This window comes from Cygnus olor, chromosome 10, assembly GCF_009769625.2.
Source record: "Cygnus olor isolate bCygOlo1 chromosome 10, bCygOlo1.pri.v2, whole genome shotgun sequence".
Lineage (NCBI taxonomy): Eukaryota > Metazoa > Chordata > Aves > Anseriformes > Anatidae > Cygnus > Cygnus olor.
This window is the reverse complement of record NC_049178.1, coordinates 9,907,632-9,932,277: the sequence shown is the minus strand read 5'-3', so window position 1 is coordinate 9,932,277 and position 24,646 is coordinate 9,907,632. Positions and strand designations below refer to the sequence as shown.

Below are 24,646 nucleotides of genomic sequence, written 5' to 3'. Positions count from 1 at the left end.
AACTTACTCACTTTTTATGCATGTTTTACTTGATTAAAAAGCCTTAAGCATACCAAGCAATAAAGAACACTCTTTACACATGTTGAAGTGTTATTCTCAAATGGGCCACAAAGCCATTCACATATGCTGACAAACAGCAGCTCAGTCACAGCCTGGAATGCTAACAGAAAAGGTCAGTATTCAGATCCTTCTGTGTTTCACCAACCATACCAAACAACAACAACCATTTGGTTTGACAACATACTTTTGGGAAGGTGCAGAGAAGAATTAAGTCATTTTACATAGCAAAGAAAACTGGAGTAGAGGCTGCTACACTGCTACCAGATGAAGACTATCAGAACTTACCAATGTGGTTATTGGGCAGCCTCTTCAGAAGACAAGGCTCATCACGACCTGATGGGGCTTTAATGCTGGCTGTTAGGAGACTGAGATCAGTCTCAGTGATGTCCAATAAAAAGTCAGCAGCAGAACCAAGCTTAACCTGGGACCGTCTTCTGTTATCATCTGTGGAAATACAGAGAAATGAGTCCAAGATATCAGGTGGTTAAATGCAGAACAAGTTGGGGGACTTCATGCTCTTGCTGCAAACCAGCCCCCCATGCTATCAGAGGTTAACTTTCACTCTGAAGTGCTTCCAGAAGTCTAAGCTTTATACCTGTAATCTTGGCTGTGAACGGGCTGCCTGGGATGTGCTTGTCATTGTACTTGACCAGTATGCTGTAGTTCCCGGGTAGAGTAGGCAGGTATGTGACTGTGCACGTCCCATCTTTGTTATCAATGCAGCTGATTTCTGCTTTTGAAGGTCCTTCAATAGCCAAGTCCAGTCCACCTAGGAAATAAGGAAAACAGCACTGCTGTAAACCTTCATGCACAACAAGATCAACGACTTTTAAAGAGGAAGATCCAGTACTTGGTACTGGAAATGCAGCTCAGATTTACCTTTTCCAAGGATAGCAGCAAAAAAGAGCTCAGGCCAATCCATCGAGGCCACGAAACCATTCAATCTGTTAGATTTACTTAATAGTGATTCTACATCCACTACTCATATTCCACCAAATCTAGGCTGCCTTCAGCTTAATTTTAATCAAGTGAACTATTTGTACCCTGTACCATATCCGAGCCTACTTCTCTCAGAAAGAAGTAATAAAACAGTTCAGTTGTTACTGCACAGAAGATGCAGCTTAATGAAAGCCATTTTGCATTATATTTGCATAAACCATTATTTGTATTATACCAGAGATTCTTATTTGGACAAATGAATGCAAATTATGCTTCAAATTAAGGCTGACACACATCACGCTTCTTAGAAGTTTCTAGTTTAGAGTAGGATGGATTTAAAGAACAGACTTACCCTCTCCTGCATCTTCTGTGACAATGGTAAAGGTCGCTGGCTTATTGGCAACCCCATAAATGAGGCCAGGCCCATAAGCAGACACACTGCCACTGTTTGGATAATTCACATAGAATTGCAGAGGACTCTCTAAAGAAAAAAAGCAAGAAGCACTTTTAAGGATGAGTGGCCTGGACTACAAGTTTGAAACAGGCATCAAGCTGCTCTGACCCAATGGAATCTTAGGCTATGAATATACCCACATTTTTCAATGCCATTCTCACCATTTGGTATTTGAAGAACCTTTGCATGACTCTAGGGCACTTTAAAATGAATAATCCTTCCCCTTCATCTTCAAAAGATACCTCTCCACAATTTGTTCCACATTTAGTCATGACAAAGTGCTACTCTAATCACCACAGATAAGCTTAAATGATGTCGTAAAAGGGTCTTGCGCATCACAAGTTTATATTTAGCACATTACATCAGAACATGACTCAGAGAAGCGCTCTTTCAGTTCAGATACAAATCCTGAATTTCACTATTTCAGAATTAGGAACGAGCACCGCACACTGCCTGACTCAATGAACCTGAACTAGGGAATTTGAAGGGTATCCAGAAACACATTTGCCAGCCTCAGATTAGTAAAGCTGGTGCACAAGAACAAAAAGTACAGTCACCAAAAGCCAATAATAGTTTCAAGAAAAAAGACACAGATAGCTCTCAAGTCCAAAATGAAATTTTGCAGCTGAGACAGAAACAAGCTTAATTCATGATAGCCATCAAGAAGGAAGCATTGCAGCATATCATCCTTCTCTGGCCAGGCACAGGCCAGTGCTCTCACTGAGCCAATACGTCAGATAGTTTGGCACTTACTGAGGTGCTACATCCACATGCACTACTGCAGATACTGAAGTAGCACTGTGCATCACGTTATCTGAGCTCCCTGTTTCAGCCAGAGTTATCCTGTGTTTCCATGTACCAGCAGAACCAGCAGTGATGATGGTATTTTGTCCCATGTCTGCACAAACTGCCATGGGGCTGCCCCTTTTCCCCCATGCAGCTGACATGCCTGTGGTTACAGGGCAGTGTGAGCTGCCAGGCGAGGCAGAGCGCCGGTTGTGGAGCTGATGAATTAAGGACAAAAGAAGAGAAGAGAAAGGGAATGAAAGGCAGTGGTTTCTCTTTGTTAAGAAGCAGCCAGGAAGAAAGAAAGATTACAGCACAGCGTGCATGAGTGTTTTATTTTATTGCAATGAGATGGAAAGAGTAACTATAGTGTTTTAACCACTTAGTCTTCCCCACAGATGATAGCTTTTATGCCAATGCAGTTTTAAGGATAAACATGTACTGTAACTATTAGTTTTGTTGAGCACCAAGGCAGTAAATTTCAACCTGAAAAAAATGGTAGTTAGAAAATTGTATGTTTCTTCTTCATAATAAAATGCCACAAAAGCTAGCTTCCAAAACCAAAATCCATTTTAAGCCTGGCTGGTACTATTAAACCACAATGGAAGCTCATGTGTGCCTGCACTTACTCCTTTGCTTTCGTTTCTCTTTGGACTGCCTGCAGATGAACTGCTGCTGAACAGTAAGATGTCCTAGGCAGCTTCTACTGCAGTGCATACGACTAAGCTACAGAAACCTTAACAGGGAAAAGATGCATCAGGATACTTGACTCAGAGCTGTGTGTCTGTTATCAGACTCACCTGGGATGTGCTTTCCCATATATTTAATGTGCATTTCATGCAGTCCAACTTCAGTAGGAGCATATCTCACTGTTACTGTGCCGTCCTTGTTATCCACAATATCTGGAGTATCGGTCTTTCCAGAGGGCATGTGTACTTCACCTACAAAAAGCCACCATGTGAGTTACAAAAGGAGAAACTGCCTGCTTCCTCTCTCCCACCCACAAAGAATGGTCCAGCCTTTTTAAACAAGCATTTTAAATTGTTAAACTTTTTACCCACAGGCACAAATAGGAGACTAATGGGAACACTAAACAGACATGTTTTCTACTTAAGCTACATGAATACAGCACAGTGGTAGACATCTGGCAAACAGTCCTGTGACCTTACAAACTCCACAGGCAGAGCTGTTTGCTTCAGCCACTGGAATTTCCATGGCAAGCCCCAGGAAAGGCACTGATATACTTCATCACAAGGCACCCCCTCTCTAAGATCAAGAATCCCTTCAGCGGGGGCAGACCAGGGCTCAGGGTGGGACTGCTGACCTAGAGAGCAAGGGGGCCCCAGCCCACATGCACAAGGGCTTTTTGTGACTGGGGTGCTGCCAGATGAAGTTTCATGCAGAAGGGAATTGCTTTGGAGAAGGGAAGTGACAGGGATGCAAGATTAGATTTTTTTTTCAGCATCTGCACAAAATATATTCAAAGATAATCAAGGATGTATATAGCTGCTCCAGAGGGTAAAAAGCAGCAGCAGGTCCTGCAGCATGGTAATTCACAGCCTAGCGCCAAGGGCCATGGCAGCACCAAGAACTCCCTCGTTTAACTCAAACCAGCACATGGGTGTATCCCACTTAACCCTCAGCGGGTGCCACTTGATGTGAAATTAAGCAACTAAGTTACTGGCACAGTACAATTCTCCTCCACACGCTATGACCTAGACCACACAGACTGTTAGCTGCAAACGGCTAAACACGCTAACAAAGAGCAAAACCTCTCCGGAGACTCTGTGTCCTTTGGGTACCTGTTATTTCTCCTTTCCTTACAGCAAAGGGGATAACCATATCAAAGGGCCTGAATCCCATGCCGTTCATGTCTCCAACCGGTACATAAGCTTCTTCCGTCACCTGCGGGAAGCAAAAGGGTCGGTCACATTGTGGATGAAGGTAGGCACGAGATAGCTGAGCTCTGAGCAGCTCCACCGTGAGCAGAAGCAGGACAAGGCGCAGTGATTATGGTGGTCAGGCAGCCCCTGGACTGGGCCCAGCTAGAGCAGCGGCCAGTCAAGCTTTCCTCCACAACACCACCACATGGCAGAGCAGAGCAAATCAAACATGGTGCGGGTGGATGGGAGGCATGCTGGAAAAAAGTGAGGTCAAAATGGAACACAAGAGCATGGGAGACAACGTAGTGCACGCAAGACCCAGAGTGGCTCCATCTGAAAGGATTTAGTTGCTAAGGCCTGGAAGAGAAAGTGATTTGAATGTGGCAGGGTGATTGCAACACAAAATTGACAAAAGAAACTAGTTTCACAATGCGACTCTGGACTCAAGACACGGTGCTATTTTACTGGGAAAACAGAGCAATGCAGTCAGGTTGCTTTTGCTAACAGGAGACATTGCAGAAGTAGAAGCTGTGGGCGTAATGATCCTCTTCGTGTTTAAGGTTATGGAGAGTTTACTTGGAGATTCCCTTCAAGCAACATGGAACAAGCAGGTCTGGATCCCAAGAACAATTGATCAAACAGAAAGAATGAATACAATGACCAGACAGAATCAAGCAGTCCCAAGAAGCAGGCCGTCATCTGAAATGGAACACAGATGGGGGAAACCAACCAAAAAATGTAAAAATTGTGTACCCAAGGGCGGAATCCAGCGGGGGGCGCACCCACTGTCTCCTGTGACCGCACGGCAGCAGCATCTGCATCTACAGCCTGGTTGGTGGTAAAGGCAGGTTAGGCGTTATTCCAGTGCCGTTATCCCCACATTTCACGACAGAAGGCAGGGCACCTGCCAGCTTCTGAACACCTTCCTCCCCCCACCGCCCCTCCCAGCGGTCCCACAACCATGGCCACCTCCAGCCGGGGGGGCTGCTAAACCACCTGTACCCACCACCGGGCTGAGGCATGGGGGAAGGTCACCGGTGGCACAGCAAAGGGACAACGCAGTTTGGGGGAGTTTGGGAGGGAAGCTGGAAAGCAGTGCCTAAACACGGGTCAAACTGAGTTGCACACCATTTCTTAGTTTGGGGTCAACATTACAGAGTGAAAAACGGACAAGTCAGAGCACTGTATCTGATGACAGCTGAAATAATTAGCTTTAGAAGCTGATTACAACCACCCTTACATCATTTAGAAAGAGAACTACATAGTCAGGAAATGAAATATTTTGTTCAGGGCAGCCAAGCCTTCAGCCTCTGATAGCTTCTATCCCTTTTCACCTAACCACATTGCCTGCTCAAAATAAGCTCTGCGAGTAACAAGGACTCATTAGCTAGGCTAATAAATACCTAAAAAATTACACACACAGTTAACCTATCACTAAAGAAAACATGGAAGCAGGAATCTGAGCGGGAGGTATTTGTGGAGCAGAGCTGGCTTACCATAACAGTGAAAGGACTGTTGGGAATGTCCACCCCACCAAAGCGGACATAAATCACATAGGTTCCTGGTTTGGCAGCAGTGTAGAAGATATCGTAAGTCCCGTCCTCATTTTCAACAACATCTGCCTCAGCTTCTGTCCCATCTGGTGTCAGGACGGTGCAAGTCACTTTTCCCTTCCCTGCTGATTTGGCATCGACCACAAAACCAACCTCCTCACCAGTCTTCACAGTGGGTGCAATCCCAGGACCTACAAGGCAAGTTTTGTTACAGAAACCATTCAGAGGGCAGCCTTCCCAGGCAGGCAGCCTGGCACCAGAGCCCCACAGAAATTGCTGGGGAAGCAGACGTATGGCAGGGGCCCCCACAGCACTGGCCAGCACAGGAAAGGCTGGCGGTATGCAAGAGCTCACCACCCACCTTCCTCCTCCTCTGCAGTCATGGAGACTGGATGAGAATAGAGAAGAAGGAAGTTTGAAGGAAGCAGCGCCTTACACATGCCCTTATCACCATACTCTTTATGCAGTGCCACAGGCATTATCTTTTACTGCCCTGGCCAGTGGCTTAGCTTTACCTATCACTGCTTTAACCCCAAACTCCCTGGGCAAGCATCTGCACCGCCACAGCCTGTAAAATGGCACAGTAGCAGCCATGGCCATGCTTCTTCTTACATTTACAGCAAACAATTTTCCACTGCTTTGCCACGCGTCCAAAACAATCATGAAACAATGCCCAAATCAAGCAGATCCAGCCTAAAGAGTGCTGTGTTTAAATGAGAACTATTAACTCTTGTTTGCAGTGTGTATTTGATACTCCTGCTTTTGACCACCGCTTGTTACTGGGTAAATGGCTCATTTTCAAATGGCAACGAACCTGCCATTTTAGTACCTGAACAGTATTCCAGCAGCTACTCCTACAGCGACTGCATTTCAGCTTGGCAGCTGAGAATCAAAGCCACTTCTTGGAAATGGGAAATTTAACCTGGCATCTGCGAGGAATTGCCATTACTGTTATTTTGAATAGTTAGCGACTTGAGTTACTTGGAACAGTATCAGATTCAGCAGCCATTAGGCTCTGAACAATTTTCGTAGCAAAGGGGATACCTGCCGCTCTGTTCTTTCCATTGTGCCAGCAACATATTTCTGGTTTAAACAGGCCTGAAAGCAGCCAGCTGCTGGTCTGGCACTGGGTACACTCTCACTGCACAATTCAGGTCGGTACAATGCCCAGACAACTGTCACGGGTCTACAACCAGAGATTAAGTTTCCCTGTTCAGTTTGGTCTTGCCCAATATATTTATTTATAAATCACAGGACTTAACATTCAGTGATGTTGCTGTAACTAGTTCCTACCCCTTCTGCTCCTTCCCACAGCCTCTTGCTGCCTGGGAGGTGGCAGCTTGCCATGGTGGCCAGCCCAAAGCTGCATGATGACCGCTCTGTATGAGAATGGGCAAGGGCTGAAGCTGTAAATGTGCTCCACCAGCAACAAATTCAGAATTCCTCCCCTCTACCGAGGTACTGATTTTTGAGTTGTAGTAACTTTTTACCTTGAAGATCTCTCCTTCCACTCCCTCTTCCAAAAGTCTGTCCGTACTCTGGCCAACTTCAACCAGACAGAAAAGCAGCAGAAAACATACCCAGCCTGAGCAGGATTTGCTAACCTTAAAGTACACAGCCAGCTACTTTCACCCACAGCACAAATTCTGCTCTTGCTCAGAATGAAAAGCTTCTTGCAATTCTAGCAGTGTAAAGAGCATGAATGCAGTGAACATGTGCAGAGGTGTTATTCTTAAATCAACCTCACTGCAATTCTCAACAGGGCTTACCTAGGCCAAAATAAGCATCAAACTTCAGTTGCATCTAGCTGTTTATAACAACACCCTGGATGGTTTAAAAGATTTTGCTAGAGAATGCAAGAGATTCTTGTTCACTCCATGGGGTAGAGGGTTCTCTACCTTTATGAAAACCCCTCTTGTAAGAGCAGCCAGATTACACAAATCTCTAGTGTCTTCTACAAAGTCAGATCCCTCGTGCTCTTCCCCCCCTCAAATTAGCATTTTTTCAGAATCAACACTCATTAGATAGTGCACAGGGAGCACATGCAGCCTGTTGCATCAATTGTTCCACACCCTCTGAAGGCAGCTTTACACCAAGTACAAACAACTGCAATACACAGGACCCAGCACACACCTGTAGCCAAACACTTGCTGGCATCCCCTGCTGGAGATGCCCGGATGCGGTAGGGAGAGGACGGGATGTCATCGCCACCGTACTTCACACCGATTGTATAGCGGCCCGTTTTGTCGGGGACGTAGGTCACGGTGTAAGTGCCATCCTTGTTGTCATGAATGTCCACTCTCTTGGGCTTGCCCTCTTGGTCCTGAGGAAAGCAAAGCACATGATCTAGGCACCATGAAGTTAGTTATGATTTCCTTCAACAGGATAGCAAACCTTTCACAAACATATTTAGATGGTATCAAACAGGTTCAGAACTGAAGCTCAGAATCAAAGTACTAGGAATAGACTATTATAAGCACTGTAAAACAGTCAGTGCTATCAGCAGCTAGGCTTTGCTTGATACCAAAACCTTTAAGAGATGTAGCAAGCCATTTTAATTAACTTTGCATTAACTGTACGAAATTTAAGGCTTTGTTGTCATATAGCTGCTGGAAATGAAGAACACCTCCCACGTCCCCAAGGCACAGATCAGGAGTTAGACCAGGCATCTCTATCCTGATAAAGCACCGGGTTGCTTTGCCCAGCTGCTCCCTGAAAGGTTTGAGGTCAGGAAGTACTGAGGAGGGCTGACAACAGACTCCAGTATGAGGCATCGAGCTCTTGAGATACTGCAAGGTCTACAGTTAAAAGCAGGTCCGTGCAGTCCCTTCAAACACTACTTCTATACTGAATAGAAGAATTAAAGAGCTGCATAAACAATACAGACCTGAGCTTCAGCATCAAGCCTTCTTACCTAAAACCAAGATCAGTACTGTGTAAAATGATTTGGACAGAGCTAGTCCCAGCTTTCAATGCAACTCAACAGCTGCAAAGCGTGAAGCACTTTAGAAAGTCCTCCAGGCCTGCTCACACACAAATCTACATGTTGATGCCATTTATAATTTATGGCTTAAACTGCCTGGACTACAGTATAAGCTGCGATGGACTTGAGATTTCAGGTACAGTGTGGAAGAGCTTGCTCCTTTCAGAGAGCCCTGTGAAACATTTGACATTCAAGAGCTGAGAACCACAAGCTGTATCAAATACATTCCCACTGCGCAGGGCTTGTGGAACTTAATCTTCAAAGCCATAGTCATGCTGGGAGCTCTGATAAATATCCTGGATCCTTTAAAGGGCACACTTGCATTCCAGAATAAAGCCAATTGTTTTGCAGCACCTGAGCAGATGGGACAGCACAGGAGCAAGAATGCAGAATGGCAAGTACAACCGGCCATGCCATGACCTAGGCATGCCAGGGCTGAGAAATGTGCTTTATGGCCCACTAAACAGAGACATTTTTGCTGAGGCCATGGAGACCAAGCATCTGAAACTTCAGGGAAAGCAATAACCAAGTCAAACAAAAAACATTCCTGTAATATCTCTTTAAATGGCTTACGACTTCAAGCAACCTTGAGGGAAACTCGTTATCATCACATAATGCTCAGTGTGGATGTTACATCGTGGCCTTGCTGAACTACACTGATAGCAGGCTGTCTCCATTTCAAATTCCAGCATTTCTGTAATCTTGTAAAGAACCTGTATTTATCTCTTTTGGGGCATTTGCAGAGTGTAAGGTTAATTATGAGCCGAATATAGTACAGGTGATGACTAAGACAGAAGTCTCAGAGAAGCAATTTCAAGAGTTTCACAAACAGAGCTTAAGGCCCAGCCAGCAGTCCAGTCTTCAGAACACCAAAGGCTGTGCAGACTTCATACTGGAGCCACTCAATCCCACCTAGAAACAATTTGTTGCAACCCCTGCATGGCTTTGCAATTACTCACAGTTATCTGTACAGCGAGAAGCCCCTGCCCGGCATCTTTAGCATCCACAGCAAACTCCACAGGCAGGCTGGCTGGTATGCCATAGGAACTGAGACCTGGTCCACTCGCTGTCACTTTACTGGCATCATACGTAGGAAGCACCTTCACCTTGAAGGGACTTTAAGAGAAACCCGTTATCAACCCCTCCTCCTAAGTCAAGGTTGATCATTGTTGCAGAACATACTACACAGGTGGTAGTATGTACACAAGGTAGTAGTACACAAGGGGCATTTGACAAACTACCAGCTTCATTTGAGCCTTTAGCCAATGCCCAGCCAATCACTGGGACAGTTTTCCCTTCCCTCAAAGATTGATACAGGACACTGCTAACTCAAGAGATCTGACATGCTGTGGAGCCTTTGAGCTACTGGGGCACATGCGCATCCCAGAGTCTCTGCAGTGCCTGAACCCACGGAACAGTGTTCTGGTTACTGCCCTGAGGAGTAGGTGTGGCTCTCCCGGTAACTGTCCGGAGTGGAAAGGAAAGCTTAAAGCAGAGCTTTGTCACTGGGATGAACAACCTCAGAAAGATCACGGGCAGACAAGCTGAGACAGAGCCGGTGCTGAGGTGCAGATACACCTCCCCTCTGGCATCCCTGCTGTAGAAGCAGCAGTCTCAAACCACCGCTAAACACAGAAGCCGTGCATGTAGCTGCACTGGTTTTAGTAGAAAGGACCACAGCTAGTCCTTAAATGGTGCTCAAGTGCTTCGAGAGCACAATCAGGTCACGAACTCTTCAGGTTATCTAAGTTTATCCTCACCACCTTACCTGCGAGGAATCTCTTCATCAGCATACTTGACAGAAATCATATACGGTCCCTCCAGGGTGGGGGTGTACACCACTGTGTGGGTGCCATCTCCATTGTCTACCACATTAACAGGCTCCACAATTCCTAAAAAAGCAACAGACAATTCTCAGCTGCAATATTAAAACTCAATTCCTCATCAGCTCCAAGATGTTCTGCTGATTTACAGTTTGGAACAAGTTAAATTTCAAATTTTTTTTATTTTTTTGAATGAAGATAGTGGGCATGGATCAGTGATCAGTTTCCCTTATTTTGTATTTAAGAGCCATTAACTTAAGATAGATTTGCCATCAACTGCTCTCTGGGCGCCCGTCTTCTCACTGTAAACAAAAGCTAGCATGAAGATACTGGAGAAAAAAATCTGCCTTTTTGTACAGTCCTGGTCAAGAGCAATTGCTCAAAATACTCTGAAGATCTTCCCACGAAGAAAATGAGTAATGGTTATAATTGCCTGAACCGCCATTTACAAGATTACATACTGCTACTGGGATTCACTGCACAGAGTTGAGCCCTAAAGCCTGTTAGTGCATAGCATTCACCAATTTGAGTCTTTCACAATCAGGTATTAGGAAAGGCAGGCTCACTGCCTAGACAGGAGAACCCTGCAAGCTGCCAAAGTCCTAAGAAAGCAGGATCAATTATTTCAATTTGCATTAAACTAAACCTACAGCAGATTATGCGACATATCAGTCCAGATCGACACACAAAGCAGTCTACAATTACAACTTGGCTTGAAACACAGGAAAGATTAGCAGTATAGCGAGTGCAAAAGAAATGTATAGTTGTCATGCAAAGCCTGAAAAGCAGCACAGTTTGTTCCCACTCCCTCCTCCAGATGATTCTTGCTGTTGCCAGTTGGATTTCTGAGAGCCAAAGTTGCCAGTAGTTAGTAAGAGTTCAAACCTGTTGCAGTGTCACCCTTTGGATCACCTTTAAAATCCGAAATCGTTTTCAAAGGAGAGCTCGATCCCTGGGAATCCGTCTCATCCACTAAAATTAAAGAACCGTTACCTGAAAGTCACTTGCACCAGGACGACCCGATACTTGAGCGGTGAACTGACTCTCACCTCCTAGCAGGGTGCAACTTAGAGGCATCTAAACAGTTCAGTAGGGGCGACCTGTACACTACCCCTTGCTACCATTCTAGTAGGGCTTAAAGTTGCCCCTCAGCTGTGCCTCGTGGATGGACAGTTATTTCACTGCTGGGCTCTGGGGATCTTTTTAGTGATGTTGCTCCACAGAGGGGCAAGGCTGTAGCAACGGTCCTGCACTGGTCTGAGCAGCGCCCTCGCTAACAGAGCTCTGCTGTGTGCTCAGCGAGCAGCGGCTGCCCTGACCGAGGGGCTCCTTGTTCTAGGTGAGATGCTGTGCTATGCCAGCCAGCCCAGGTTCAGATGGAAGGCTGCTGTGAGACGTTGGATTTACTTGTTTATGCCTAAACCTAAGCCATGTTTGTTCATCGGTGATGCTTACTCATCTCACTTCTCTAACCTCTGAAGATTAGGATAAAGCGATTTAAAGACATTGCTCAAAGCAGCCCTGCACAGCACACAGCTCTCCTCCTCTTACAGCAACACACGTGGATCAGCATTCCAGATGCATGCACCAGAAGAATGGGAACCAAGGGAAATGCTCCTACAAGGGGCATCACCACCCATGCAAGTAGGGCCAGTAGCATGATACCCACCCAAGTGCAGAGATGGGCACAGCCAGGTTGAGTTCTTCGCTTCTTACCTCTGGGTCCTGCCACCACCACCTCCAAGGGCGCTACTCCTGCCTTGCTGGTGTCTACAGTAAAGGACTGTGGGATTTTGGCTCGAACAGCTGTTCCGAGACCTGGCCCTGCAATCTTCACCTTGCTGGGATCCACAACATCCTTCACAGGAACCTTGAAAGGACTGCCTGGAAGTTAAGGCAGACAGTGTTAAAACAACACAGCTTTAACAGTTACAGTAAAATGCCCAAACGCCTGCAAGTGGCTGGCTCTGGCTTTGCAGGCTGAACCATTTTAATACCTTGGGCACTTCTGTGGTACCTAAACAAGACGAGTTACTATCAAAGACAGCACCAGTTCAGCCTATGCTATGCACTAAATCAACATAGAATAGAACTTGCAAGGCACAGGCAACTGATCAAATGGCAGGTTGCAGTACATAACTTAAAATGTAGAAATAGCACTTTTAAAGGGGAATATATGAAGGGTCGTCAGACTGCACCTGGAAGTAGCCAGGCTGAGTGCTGCAGACTGCTGAACCCAAATTGTCTGCTATAACCCAAGTTTTAGTCCTCAGACCATCTGCTTCTGCTCTGATCACAGAGTAACAGTTGTGATTTATCAGCTTTGAACACCTGAGAAGAAATTCATGAAACCAACCAGAAGCACAAGCAAAGCTTCACACAGGCACTTGTTTCTTTCATTTTTTAACAGTTTCAGTATGTTGATAAATAAAATGGGGCCAATAGGAAAAAAACAGCTCCCTCTGAATGCCTGGGAAAGAATATTAGATATATGCTGTATGACAGCACTAAACACACAGTGCAGCAAAACGTGCCTGGTGTTTAGGAGCATTAATCACTGGTTTCAAGCAAAACATCCTTCTTTTAATTGTAAACTGCTGGCTTCCAGATGCATCTGGAACACTGCTTAAATCTACTTCAGCTTAATATCAGTGCAAATACACACACAGATTAATGCTTGCTTTCAGAAACGGTCACTACTCTTCCCTGCAGAGACCAAAACTTAGAGCATTTAATACAATCCCCATGACAATACACTTACTACATTGTCCATCCTCATGACAATATGGGCTTCATATAACCCCCATTAGACCATATTACTGCAGAACAGTCTGGAAGGCATCCAACAAACCAAAGGGCTATTTTCTTAACCTAACAAGTTACGCTGCACTTAAATCATGTCCTCCCTGACCCAACACAACCAGCATGGGCTATATGTGCTGTTTGTCAAGGCTAGCATCCCTGTCCTTATCCCACCCATCTGGACATGCTCTTTTGCTCCCCTCAGCCAGGTACTAAAGTTTCTTCCGGTACTCCCAAGAAAAGCAGAATGTTAAAACCTCAACATCCTCAGCAAGAGTGAGATGCAGCGAAGGCATCAAGTCCTTAGCTCAACACCTTCCCTCCTCAGAAAGCCACTGAGCAAGAGCTCTTACCAGGAATATGTTCTCCCCCATAAGTGATGTTGACATCATAGTCTCCTGGAACATAAGGAACATACTCGGCGCTGCAGCTCCCGTCCTTGTTATCTTTACAGCTAATTTTAGATTCTGAAGGTCCCTCAACAGTTATTCCTAGGCCACCAATTCCTGCCCCTCTGCAAAAGAGAAATACAGATTGTTAGAATTACCCATTTGTAGGAGCACTCGTGCTACCTTTAATGAAAATGCAGCAGCCTGACTTGTGATGTCCAGCCTTTAGTGTGCTCTGGAATGCAAAGCAGTTCAGCATAACCTCACTCACGTTTTCCCAAAATTTTATCCTCAACCATTATCAGCTTGTAATCTCTGCAGAGCAAAGTGCTCAGTAACCTATGAGGTAGCATACACATTAATCAAGAGTACATAGTTTGGCCCTTTTATAAATATTTGTACTGGATTTAGCATCTTGCATTGCACAGCCCATTACGCTCCTCCCTCTCTCCCTCAGATATTCTTGAAAGATCAAGTAGGCCTAGGTACCTGGTCACAACCGAAAAGGCATTTGGCTGATTTGTGAAAGCTTCTTTGAGTCCGGGTCCTTGCGCCTTTACACGTGACGGGTGGCAGCCCTCTGTCACGTTCACTCTGAAGGGACTGTTTGGCACAGGCACACCATCGTATGTTACGCTGACTGTGTGGGGACCTGTTAGAGGAGGAAAACACACACTAAATTCCCTAAATATTTTAAACATTTCACTTCTACAAGATCCTATGGACTTAGATGTCAGCAGATAAGACCATCCTCCTGCATTTCACAAAATTTGAGTAGCGTTTCGTAACTGAGACACCACCTACGCACTGTTCTTCTGAAGCTAAGTTACAGTAAGTCATTTATTCAAGTTAAAATAGATACTTTCTGTAGAATTAGCTTCTCTACTGGCAAAAAAAAACCTGCCAGAATGCAAAGTTACTGGCAGACCTCAACAGTTTGCCAAATGAAAGTGTCAGAAGAGATGTTTGCTGTTGGTTTTCCCCTCTCAAGTGGAAAAAAAGACAAAAAACAACAAAACAACAGAGGTTACCCTTTTCAAATGGCGTGTACTCTACTGCATATGTTCCATCAGCATTGTCTTGGATCTGACAGTCTGCGGGGGAGCCAGATGGGCTTGTGATCTGTGTCCTGATGTGGTCACCACCAGCTTTTGTTAGAGGTCGAGCATCCACAGTGAACTCAGTTGTAGCTTCCCGGAATACATCTGCAGAACAACATTTTGAAGAGTCACTTCAAGAACCACATGCATTTCAGACGACAAAACATTTCATGAACCAGCATGATAAACAACTCGTTTGGGAACATAACAAAACAACCCCTTTGAAGGTCACCATGGAAACACACAAAGCTGTTACAACTTGAATTGCTTAGAATAGCCTGTGTAGGGTAAAAGACCTTCAGTCCTACAAACTCTGACAAAAGCTGGGTTATTCTCACCTTTCCCTTCCACTCCTGGTCCAAACACTTTAACTCTGCTTGTGTCCACTGCTGGCTCCACTTTGACCCGGGCAGGGAATTTAGGCACTTGCTCTCCACCATATTTCATCTTGATTGTGTACATGCCAGCCGAGAGAGGCACATATGTCACAGCGTAGGTCCCGTCTTTGTTGTCGTCAATCTGGACTTCAGCTTTAGAACCAGTATCCGACACCATGTCCACTCGAAGGTCACCAGGACCCGCTTCCGTACAGTCGACATTCAGCACCCCTGCTTCACCTACTTTGCCACGTTCGAGACCTGGGCCTGTGGCAACAACTTTAGAGACATCAAATGGCATTTCTATGTCTGCTTTAAATGGTGAACCAGGAATGTGGACCTCTTCGAAGAGGATGTTTACAAAATACTCTCCAGGCTTTGTGGGCAGATAGGAGACAGAGCAGGTTCCATCACCGTTGTCTGAGCATTCAATCTTAGCTTCACATGGGCCTTCTACTGTCAAACCCAAACCGCCAGTTCCTGCCCCTTTGGTATCTATCGTGAATTGGGCTGGTTTTCCAACAAGGCCTCCTCGAAGACCTGGGCCATGAGCTTTTACCTAGAAGAGAATATGCAGTTGAGCTTAACTTTTCATGCTATTAATAGCACAGACCACCTAGACAGTCGTTTATATGTGAGACTTGACTAACAAGCTCTTAAAAATAGACAGAAAGCAAAGTCTCTGTCACTCCTCCCAGCTTTACTGTACAGTTGGTGTCTCATTACTCCAAACAAGTTTCTAGACAAGGATATCCATGCTCTTGCCACAGTTGTTTTTATCCAGCCACTGAATATAAGAGGTAGACATATTGAATAGTGGATAGCTATAGACAAGTTTTCCTTGAAATTTATTTCCTTAGAAAGAAACATCTCAATTAATACATTTGATACAGCCATGAAGCCAACTTCTATTAAATTAGGAGCAACTCTTGCATGTGCCACTCTATGCAAGATGCCTGCGGTATTCTTAATTAGTTCAAAATGTTTCCAAATGGCGTTTTAAGGATGACTTCCATGAGTCACAGAGTCTGCAAAAGAAACAACTCAATGCTCTGAGGAAGGATGTTCCAGGGACTAGTTCGGCCAAAAGTTTCATACCATAGCACACGATTCAGTTTTCAGTTATTATCTGCTGTTACAGCCATTAACCATTCCCTTACCTTGGAAGGATCTGGAGGTAGAGTGGCCTCCACAGTATAGGGGCTCCCTGGGATCGGATTGCCATCATAACTCACATCAACCATGTACAGTCCTTCTTCTCTCGGGATGTACTTCGCCGTACTGCACTCCTTACCCGGAACTGGCTCCACCAGGCATGGCACAGCTTTCCTTGAAGGACTGGCAATATTAACATCCAGTTTACCTTGTCCACCAGCTCCTTTGGTGTCAATTACAAATTCCTGATCCTTCCCTACTTCCACTCCTGAAAAAAGTACAAAATCCATATTACTACATTGAGTACTTAATGTTTGACAATGCTCCAACAAATCCCTAATGCACATATCATTGAGGGAGCAAGCACTGGCAGAGCCTTACTCAGCCTACGCCCTTCTACATGGAAAAAAAACAACAACACAGAACGAACAAAAAAAAATCAAACAAAAAATAACAAAGTGCCCTGGCTAATTGGAAGTTACAAAGCTACAGTGCTAAACAAGGCTGCAAGACATGGCCTAACAGTGTAATAGAGGCTCATTTCAGGAACACAACATTTCACAGCCCTAAGTTGTTCTGCTTTCAGAAAATGAGACTGTATGAATGAAACTCCACACTGTAGCAGTTACATATATTTGAACAATGATCTAGCCCCAGGAAAACCAATTTCGTCAGCAGGTTCCTGGTTTGGTGAAAAATCCAGTCCTGTTCACCACAAGGGACTAAATCCCAACACAAACCTTGCTACATATTTTTTTTGCCACATTTTTTTTCCAAAACAAAAACAAATAAAACAAAACAAAAAAAGAGGAAATTTCAAATTTAGTCCTCTAAAGGACCAGCTAAGTCAGAGTAGCAATGCTATGAAATTGCATGAAGCTGGTTTATCCCTCGATTACAGCAAGTTAAAGAAAAGCTTGTTTCGCCCACTTATGTTATAGCAGAACGTGTTGGCTGTTGCACAGACCTAGGAGACCTTTCAGAGGCAGGCTATGGGGCTTCCAAGCCCAGACGTACTTACTGTTTTCAAGTCCATTGACTTTAATTTTGCTTAGGTCAAGCGGAGCAGCAACTCCCACAGTGAAAGGGCTTTTAGGGATAGGATCACCACCATAAGTCACCAAGACCTTCATTGGACCCTAGTTGGAGAATTTATGAGTTAGATTAACGCCTCACTTCATACAGATGCACTAATATTCAAGCAGTACATAATCATTTCACCTAATCTGTTTTTTTCTCCTGGCATGGAGGCGGCACAGGCCGTCTCCCACCCTCCAGGCCCTGCAAGACCAGGTATCCCACCCTGCTGCCCCGAGGCCAGGCCAGAGCCCGGCCTGCAAAGAGGCCATATTATTACAGCATTTCAAATACCAGGGCTTTAAGCTGTACAAGTCAGAAAGATTAATGCTCTTGTGTATTTTGGCTGAAATACCACACAGCCATGGCAAGTTCCAGCCCAAGATGTGTGCTCCTTTTATTCTCTTCTACCGCAGTCCATATTTTAGCTATATTCACAGTTTGCTTACTTTTCGTTCTTGGCTCGTTCAGCTCCCAAGTGAAATAATCATGGATGTTTCACACAAGCTAGTGAATAGCTTCCATGATTATTCTTAGTTGTTTTTAGAAAACACACACACGGGTAGCTGTAGCAACACCACAAGTGAGAGAGATAAGGCTGAGTAAACAGCATTAAACCAAGGATCCTCTGCTGCTGACGTGGTCCCTCAGGAATTTAACTACCTAGACAGTCCTCCCACCGCTCTTTAAGAGTACAGAGTCTCACCGCTCCTGCTGGCGAGCCCTAAAAAGGCAGGGTTCAGGAATGATCTACGCACTCACAGGCTGAAGGAAAAGCAAGGCTACTAATTACTGTACAGTCTAATTTCACCTCTTTCTAACCACTGTTTTTCTACCACCGCTACCTGTGAGCATCTCCTGTCAGTCCACAGCTTTTCCATGACCCAACATGCTCCCTCAGATGCAGGTTTCCACCACACAGCCACGTACACACACACTCCACAGCCAGGGGACTTGTACTGCTCCAATGTTGAAACATTACCAGCTGAGATGCTCCCCAGAGCGCTGCAGAGCTACCCCTGCAGCATCTGAATGCCACGGTCTAGCAGCTGAAGCTATGTTATCGCACACCAAGTGTTGTCCATAGGTTCTTCAAGGTTTTCTTATTTTTCCCAGCTTTGGGACTACACAAGGAAAGATGTGAAAGGCTACCAGGTCTGTCCATGGCTTAATAAAATCCAAACTCATTCACTAACGAAACTATCCCTCACACAGAGGCAATAAGCCAGAGGGTTTCTAATTCTGGCACCAGGGTGCAGTAACACTGAGGACAACCTATGCAGAGGACACCTGGTTTCAGTATCTGGCTTGTCTCACCTCTGCCCTTTGCATGAAGCAAGGTCACTGCTCACAATACACACCCGCAGGCTTCGGGTTACTTTGCTCCCTCCTGCATACCAACCCTGACTGAACAAGCAAAAGCTTCTCCAAATAGACACACCAGCCACATCCTGAGATCATGCAGCTACTTTATTCAAAAACAAACGCTAGCTCTACGATGCGCCCAAGAATGCTAATCCGGTATTATCAGATAAATAACGCTGCAGTCCCCCATATCAGCCCATTTTTATACAGCTACATTCAAAGAATTCAGTACAGATGACCAAGAAGCTCACTTGTTTGCTCAGGATAGCAAAACACTTTCATCTCAGCACTACAGTGCCTGTGTCTTCAGAAATGCATGAGTTAGGCATTCTGGAGTTTAACACCACTTTACAAACACACAAGCACAGCACAAGCAAAAATACTTCTAGTTATTAGCAGCTTCCACTTTCAGCTCTTTAATGGTGTTGCTAGGAAGCATCTGTCTGAACCAAAATGTTAGACTGAAGTTATTTTCAACCCAAGGGCAAACCTCAAATACAGGCAAATACTTTGACGTGTTTAATCTGCAGTCCAGCTTCCCCGCTCAGCACCAATTCCTTCACTTTTCTACTTGTGTGGGGCAGTACCATTGCCCAAATGCTGTGCTTTTTCACCTTGTTCTGGTTTGCAGCAGAGCAGCTGCTCGCTGAAAGCTGGCACACTGCAGCCCCAGCATTACAGCACTGCAGACGGTGGCAGCAGCCAGGCCAGCTGTGCAGCAGCTGGCTCCGTTTCAGACCCCAGGATGGATCACCACTTTTCCTTTTCAACAGATAAGGCAGCACAGAGATATCACCAGTGTGGAATGACAACATGAGCTCTGTGTTGCTGCTTCAATAACTCACTTGGTCCCAGGAAAGAGAACAGTGAAAAGCTACCCATAACTAAACCAGAAATCTGTACCACTAGCTTCCAATTCACTCTGTCATGAAGGCTTTGTCTTAGCGGAACTGGACATCCTGGCAGGTTTTAACCACTAATTCCCCTGTGTACAGGCACCAGGGAAGGCAGTCATGGCATTACAGCAACATGAGACATTCTCTTTTGTATTCCTACAGGAGTCAGACCTACCTGCTGTATTGGGGTGTACCGAACGGTGTGGGAATAGTCATAGTTGTCAATGATATCCAGATCTGTCACTGCCTCTCCTGGCACAGGGCTGCTGAACTGCACATCCAGTGGTGCTTTTCCAGCTCCCTTAGTGAACACGGTGAAGTGTGTTGGCTTGCCATTTTCCACACCTGAAGAAAAATGTTAATTCTCATTTACGCAGAGTTCACACACAGAAACTCTTCTCAAGAAGCATTCAGTACCTATAAATGCTGCTCAAGCAAAAAGCCAAAGGAACAGAGCCCTTTCCAATTGCCTGCCACCCCAACCAGCTGTATCCAGCACTGCATTGCTGAATCCCGGCAGTGTCCAGAAAGGCAGCAGCTACCCCGCAGCAGCTGCTCATGGGCTAGCACCAGCAATGCCATCTCAACCTAGGTCTCACCAGTTTTGTTCAGCCCGGGTCCTTCAGCTTTCACTTTGCTGGCGTCATGTGAAGGGTCCACTTTAACTCTGAAAGGGCTGGCAGGAATTTCCTGCAATAAAAAAATGGAGCTCTAGACATAACCATGTCACTCTTCACTACCCAAACTAGACAGATAAAATGAAAGCAGAAACATCTTTAAATGGTTATCTCCAGCAGCATCTTAAGTAAAGTTTCACCTCACTTAAATGCTCTGCCTTACTGAACAGCAGCATTCAAAGTCTAGGACATTGTTAACAGCTGGACTGCTTGCAGGGGCCTCTCCCACTTCTTTCTTTAAGACCTTATTTTTATTCCCAAATTCCCTGGTGAGTAAGATAGGTTTTCTATCATTTAGAATGTAGCTTTGCCTTGCCTCTAGACCTAGGAGGTAAGCCATGACTCACACCACACTCACTATGCCAGCTCAACATGTTACTTGCTTGAACTTCATAGTCTCCAGCCATCTCCCCCTTATTTGTGTACCTTCAAGTATGAGAAAAGAGTTCTTAAAACACTGACTAGACAAGGGGCATGTAAGTGGAAGTGAAAAGAGCCATCTGCACATTGCCACAGTCAGCTGTTGAGTGCCAGGTGCTATGCAGCCAGAGAACACAGACTCTGGAAATATTAGGCTGTAAAATGAAGACTACAAACCTCTCCTGCAAAAAGCACTTTAATAGTGTAGCGCCCAGCGGCAGGTGGGGCATACTTCACTGTGAACGTGTCATTAGCATTGTGGATAATGTCAAAATCTATGTCTTCTTCCTCATCGCTGACCACACGAGCATCACACTTAATTCCAACACTGACATCACCTAGGAAAAGCAAATGGCAGTTTTTCACCAGATGGTACAGACATCACTAGCCAAACAGCCAGCACATTCTGATTTCCAGCAGTTGCACAAGTCACAACGTTAACTGATGAAATGGATCACATCACAATTCATTTTAACGTTCTGTTGCCTGAGGTTTTTCCATTTAAAAAAAAGGAATACCAGCAGCAGGAAACAAAACATAACTCCCACCCCTGCATGACCTGCAGTTCTGATACCACAGCAAAACCCAGTTTGCCTTTACCTTCTCCTGCATCAGTGCAGTCAACAGTGAAGTGGGTTGGCTCGCTCGCTTTCAGGCCAGTTCTCTCCACACCAGGTCCGAACACCTTCACTTTCTGAGGATGACTTCCCTGACCTATCAGGACCTGTATGGATTCACAAGGGTCCAAATCACACACCTGAGTCATGCTTGAGACCAGAGTCAAGCTGGAGCATTACTTGGGCAGAGGCTATATGAAAACAGTACCAAAGTAAGAACAAACTGCCCTAACTCCCCCAGGCTGCGTCTGGATTGATATTAGACCTCCAACATGTGAGCTTGCAAAAGCAGAAAGCTCTTTCCAAGTGGAAATATTCCCACAAAAGACAACAGACAGGCACACTTTCTTCAGGATCACAGAAGGGGTTTATCATCCTAGATATAATGACAAGTAGTCTTAAGCACTAGTGTCCTACTTGGATAGAAGTAGTAATATCCCCCATCTGTACTTACCCTAAATGGGCTATTGGGCACGTTGGCTCCTCCCCAGACAACAGAAATTGTATGTTTGATTGGCTTAACTGGCACATAGGAACAGGCAAACACACCGTCAGGTTTGCTCTTTATCTGGATATCAATAGGGTTTCCTTCTCCATCCTAAAGAGCAGGGGGTATAAGCAGAAGGGTCAGGTACTTCAAAAATCTTTGTATAATTTGAATATCCCAAGACTTTCAAAATGTTTTTTTCCTCAGAACTGCAGCTCAAAAACACTGAAGAAACATACAGATTACACTCCTGTAAGTCTTCCTCAACTAAACTGCTTATTTCTAACATCATCTCACAATACATATTTCAACAAGTTCACCTGAGATTCACCGGCTCAAAGACACTCCAGGTGCTTTTGAATGACAACTCCAGAAAATTACAACCTGCCTCTTTGAGGAGGCTCCAAGTGCAGGAGTAAAGCCATGTGTTTCATACTCTAGGGAGAAGTCACCTTGTCTTGAGTTGGATTTGCTGCCTGACTACATTATACAGATCAAAGCACAGAGCTGCAACAGAATTACACACTCAGAATTAAGTGGTGTGTAATTGAGTAGAAATACTTAAGGCATTTTTCTCAATGGTTCTAAAGCCCTTTTGCTGGAGTTTCACATCTCTGCCTTTGGCTTTTTACCTGTGCATACATCTTCAGAGGTGCTTTTCCAGCATCCTTGGTTTCAACTGTGAACTCAGCAGGATTGTTCACTATACAGCCAGTTTTCTCCAAGCCTGGACCATAAGCCTTCACCTGAAAACAAAACCAAGAGTCTTAGCTTGCAGTCCAGAAATCAGCAAAATTAAGCTATTTATTTCTACAGACCTTCCCTTCCCACAAAATTCATGAAGCACAGGATACAAGCAGAGGCTTGTCTGAAAGTTGATAATTTTGACTAATTCAGCAAGTTTCCATTATATTTAATTGAAACCACAGCAGTATTATTAGAAAAAGCTGAGTAATATCTGGCTGGAGCATGGCAAATTCAGAGCTGTAAGTAGAGTCAGCTTAAGAGTCTAGTGTGTTACCAGAAGCCTTTAGAAACATCTCTGTAATAGTTTTATCAAGGACTCATATGCCACAGTGAGCTCTATACACTACCTTATCCGGGTTGAAGTCTCCTGAAGCTGGTCGGATGAAGGCCATGTAAGGACTGTCTTTTATGTCCTCATCATCACACATGATGTGCACAGCATATTCACCAGGCTCTTTGGGCCAATACCTTACATCACATGAACCATCATTCTTGTCATCACATTCAATTTTAGCTTGAGAAGGACCTTCTATTGCAAAGCCTGAGAAAGAAACACTTATTTACCAACTGCACAATAGGTTTGTCGTGGCTGCTAATCTAACACTGTTTCCCCAAACTGCTTTTTATTAGCCTTAACCATTCCTTATGCTATCTCCCTTCTTCAGCAACATCATTTCCTTCTGTATCTCATCCCACAAAACCACAGAAAACATTCCCTGTCACAAGCATGCTCCTGTCTCTAGGACTTGCCTTCAGTACAGACTTCCGCCCTGATATATAAATTCGTGTTTAGACTAGAACATCTTACTGATCTGTTTTGGTTTGGTTTTTTGTTGTTTTTAGTTTGTTTTACTGCTTCTCACATTTCTCATTACTTTGTTACTGGCATTGCAATATTTAAGTATTTCAGGCAAACTAAGTAAAGTAACATACCAAGAGAGCCAACTTCTGTGCCAATGGACTCTACCACAAAGTCAGCTGATTTGCCCACAATCCCTTCATGCAGTCCTGGCCCCCAGGCTCGTACTTTCTGAGGACCTGCTTCATGACCTATGTGAACCTCAAAGGGGCTACAAGAGAAAAGAAAAGCACAGAATTAGAAACAAGGACACATACAGCATACATGCTTTTTCCCCAGGCATTTTAATGAGGCTTCACACTGGATTTCCCAAATTAACAGATGCTATCTTGTGGTGGCACAGCGCCCAGCAGACAGTCTCTCTAGCAGAGAGGTCATCTAATGTATCATGCACTTACACCTCACACCACAGATCCTGAGTGTCAAGTACTTCGTTTGCGCTGCTTGCTGTAGTCTCTGACACTAAAATAACAGATCCCTTCAGAAACTCACAGTGAAGTTCAAGCTGCAGGAGTTACCGGAGCCATCAAGGTTGTGTGTGTGTGGTTTTTTTTTTGTGTGTGTTTTTGTTTTTTTGTATTTTTTTGTTGGTTTGGTTTGCATTCACCATTTTGGGATTATCAAGACTCATGCAAATCACCTTTCAAGACTTTCCCAAAGCCTCTGCAGCCCTAAAACTGGCTGCAGATAAACTGTCACAGCAACTGCTGGCTGTAAACGTCCCACCAGAGCTTCTTCGAAAGTCAGCTTTGCTTTAAAAGCCTGCCAACTACACAACCTGCTGAATGACACAAAAACCTCAAACTACGCTACTTCTAACTCACCTTTTGGGGATGTTGTGTCCACCCCATGTAATCGTGACAATGTATTTCCCTGGGGTAGCTGGATAATATTCAAATGCATATACACCGTCCATAAAGCCTTTTTGTTTCACAAGCTCCTCCAAGCCCTCTGTTGAAAGATCAGTTCAGCATTAAACTTAACAGCTTCCATCCTGCCGTCAATTACTCAGACAAGTTCATGTTTTCTAGTATTTATTTTAACTTGTAAGAATAAATTTCTCCCACCAGAGGAAAAAAAAAAAAAAAAAGGTCAGGTTATACAGGAAGTTAGTTCCAGTTGCCCTCTAGGACAAAGACAGCAAACACTTCCAGAAGAAATACAGCAGAAAGTATTTTAAGTTACCAGACTTAATAG

General features: G+C 44.7%; 1 protein-coding gene across 7 annotated transcripts in view; it reads right to left on the bottom strand.

Moving 5' to 3' along the window:
* Positions 1-24,646, bottom strand: part of FLNB (filamin B) — an 87,809-nt gene that overhangs the window by 12,858 nt on the left and 50,305 nt on the right. For 3 of the 7 annotated variants that reach the window (XM_040568785.1, XM_040568790.1, XM_040568786.1), the window contains 26 exons: positions 24,274-24,400; positions 23,524-23,660; positions 22,938-23,131; positions 22,476-22,589; positions 21,811-21,954; positions 21,340-21,463; positions 20,917-21,077; positions 20,242-20,332; positions 19,818-19,987; positions 17,326-17,443; positions 16,310-16,572; positions 15,111-15,708; positions 14,704-14,877; positions 14,162-14,324; positions 13,637-13,797; positions 12,198-12,365; positions 10,427-10,550; positions 9,618-9,774; positions 7,809-7,998; positions 5,619-5,866; positions 4,876-4,950; positions 4,042-4,144; positions 3,040-3,180; positions 1,352-1,480; positions 656-829; positions 346-504 (listed from right to left, as the gene is read on the bottom strand). In XM_040568785.1, coding sequence (XP_040424719.1) covers positions 346-504; positions 656-829; positions 1,352-1,480; positions 3,040-3,180; positions 4,042-4,144; positions 4,876-4,950; positions 5,619-5,866; positions 7,809-7,998; positions 9,618-9,774; positions 10,427-10,550; positions 12,198-12,365; positions 13,637-13,797; positions 14,162-14,324; positions 14,704-14,877; positions 15,111-15,708; positions 16,310-16,572; positions 17,326-17,443; positions 19,818-19,987; positions 20,242-20,332; positions 20,917-21,077; positions 21,340-21,463; positions 21,811-21,954; positions 22,476-22,589; positions 22,938-23,131; positions 23,524-23,660; positions 24,274-24,400 — 4,407 coding nt within the window. Of the gene's footprint in view, positions 1-345; positions 505-655; positions 830-1,351; positions 1,481-3,039; positions 3,181-4,041; positions 4,145-4,875; positions 4,951-5,618; positions 5,867-7,808; positions 7,999-9,617; positions 9,775-10,426; positions 10,551-11,366; positions 11,454-12,197; positions 12,366-13,636; positions 13,798-14,161; positions 14,325-14,703; positions 14,878-15,110; positions 15,709-16,309; positions 16,573-17,325; positions 17,444-19,817; positions 19,988-20,241; positions 20,333-20,916; positions 21,078-21,339; positions 21,464-21,810; positions 21,955-22,475; positions 22,590-22,937; positions 23,132-23,523; positions 23,661-24,273; positions 24,401-24,646 lie in introns of all 7 variants that reach the window. The other 4 variants (XM_040568788.1, XM_040568791.1, XM_040568789.1 and 1 more) reach the window with 2 other exon arrangements.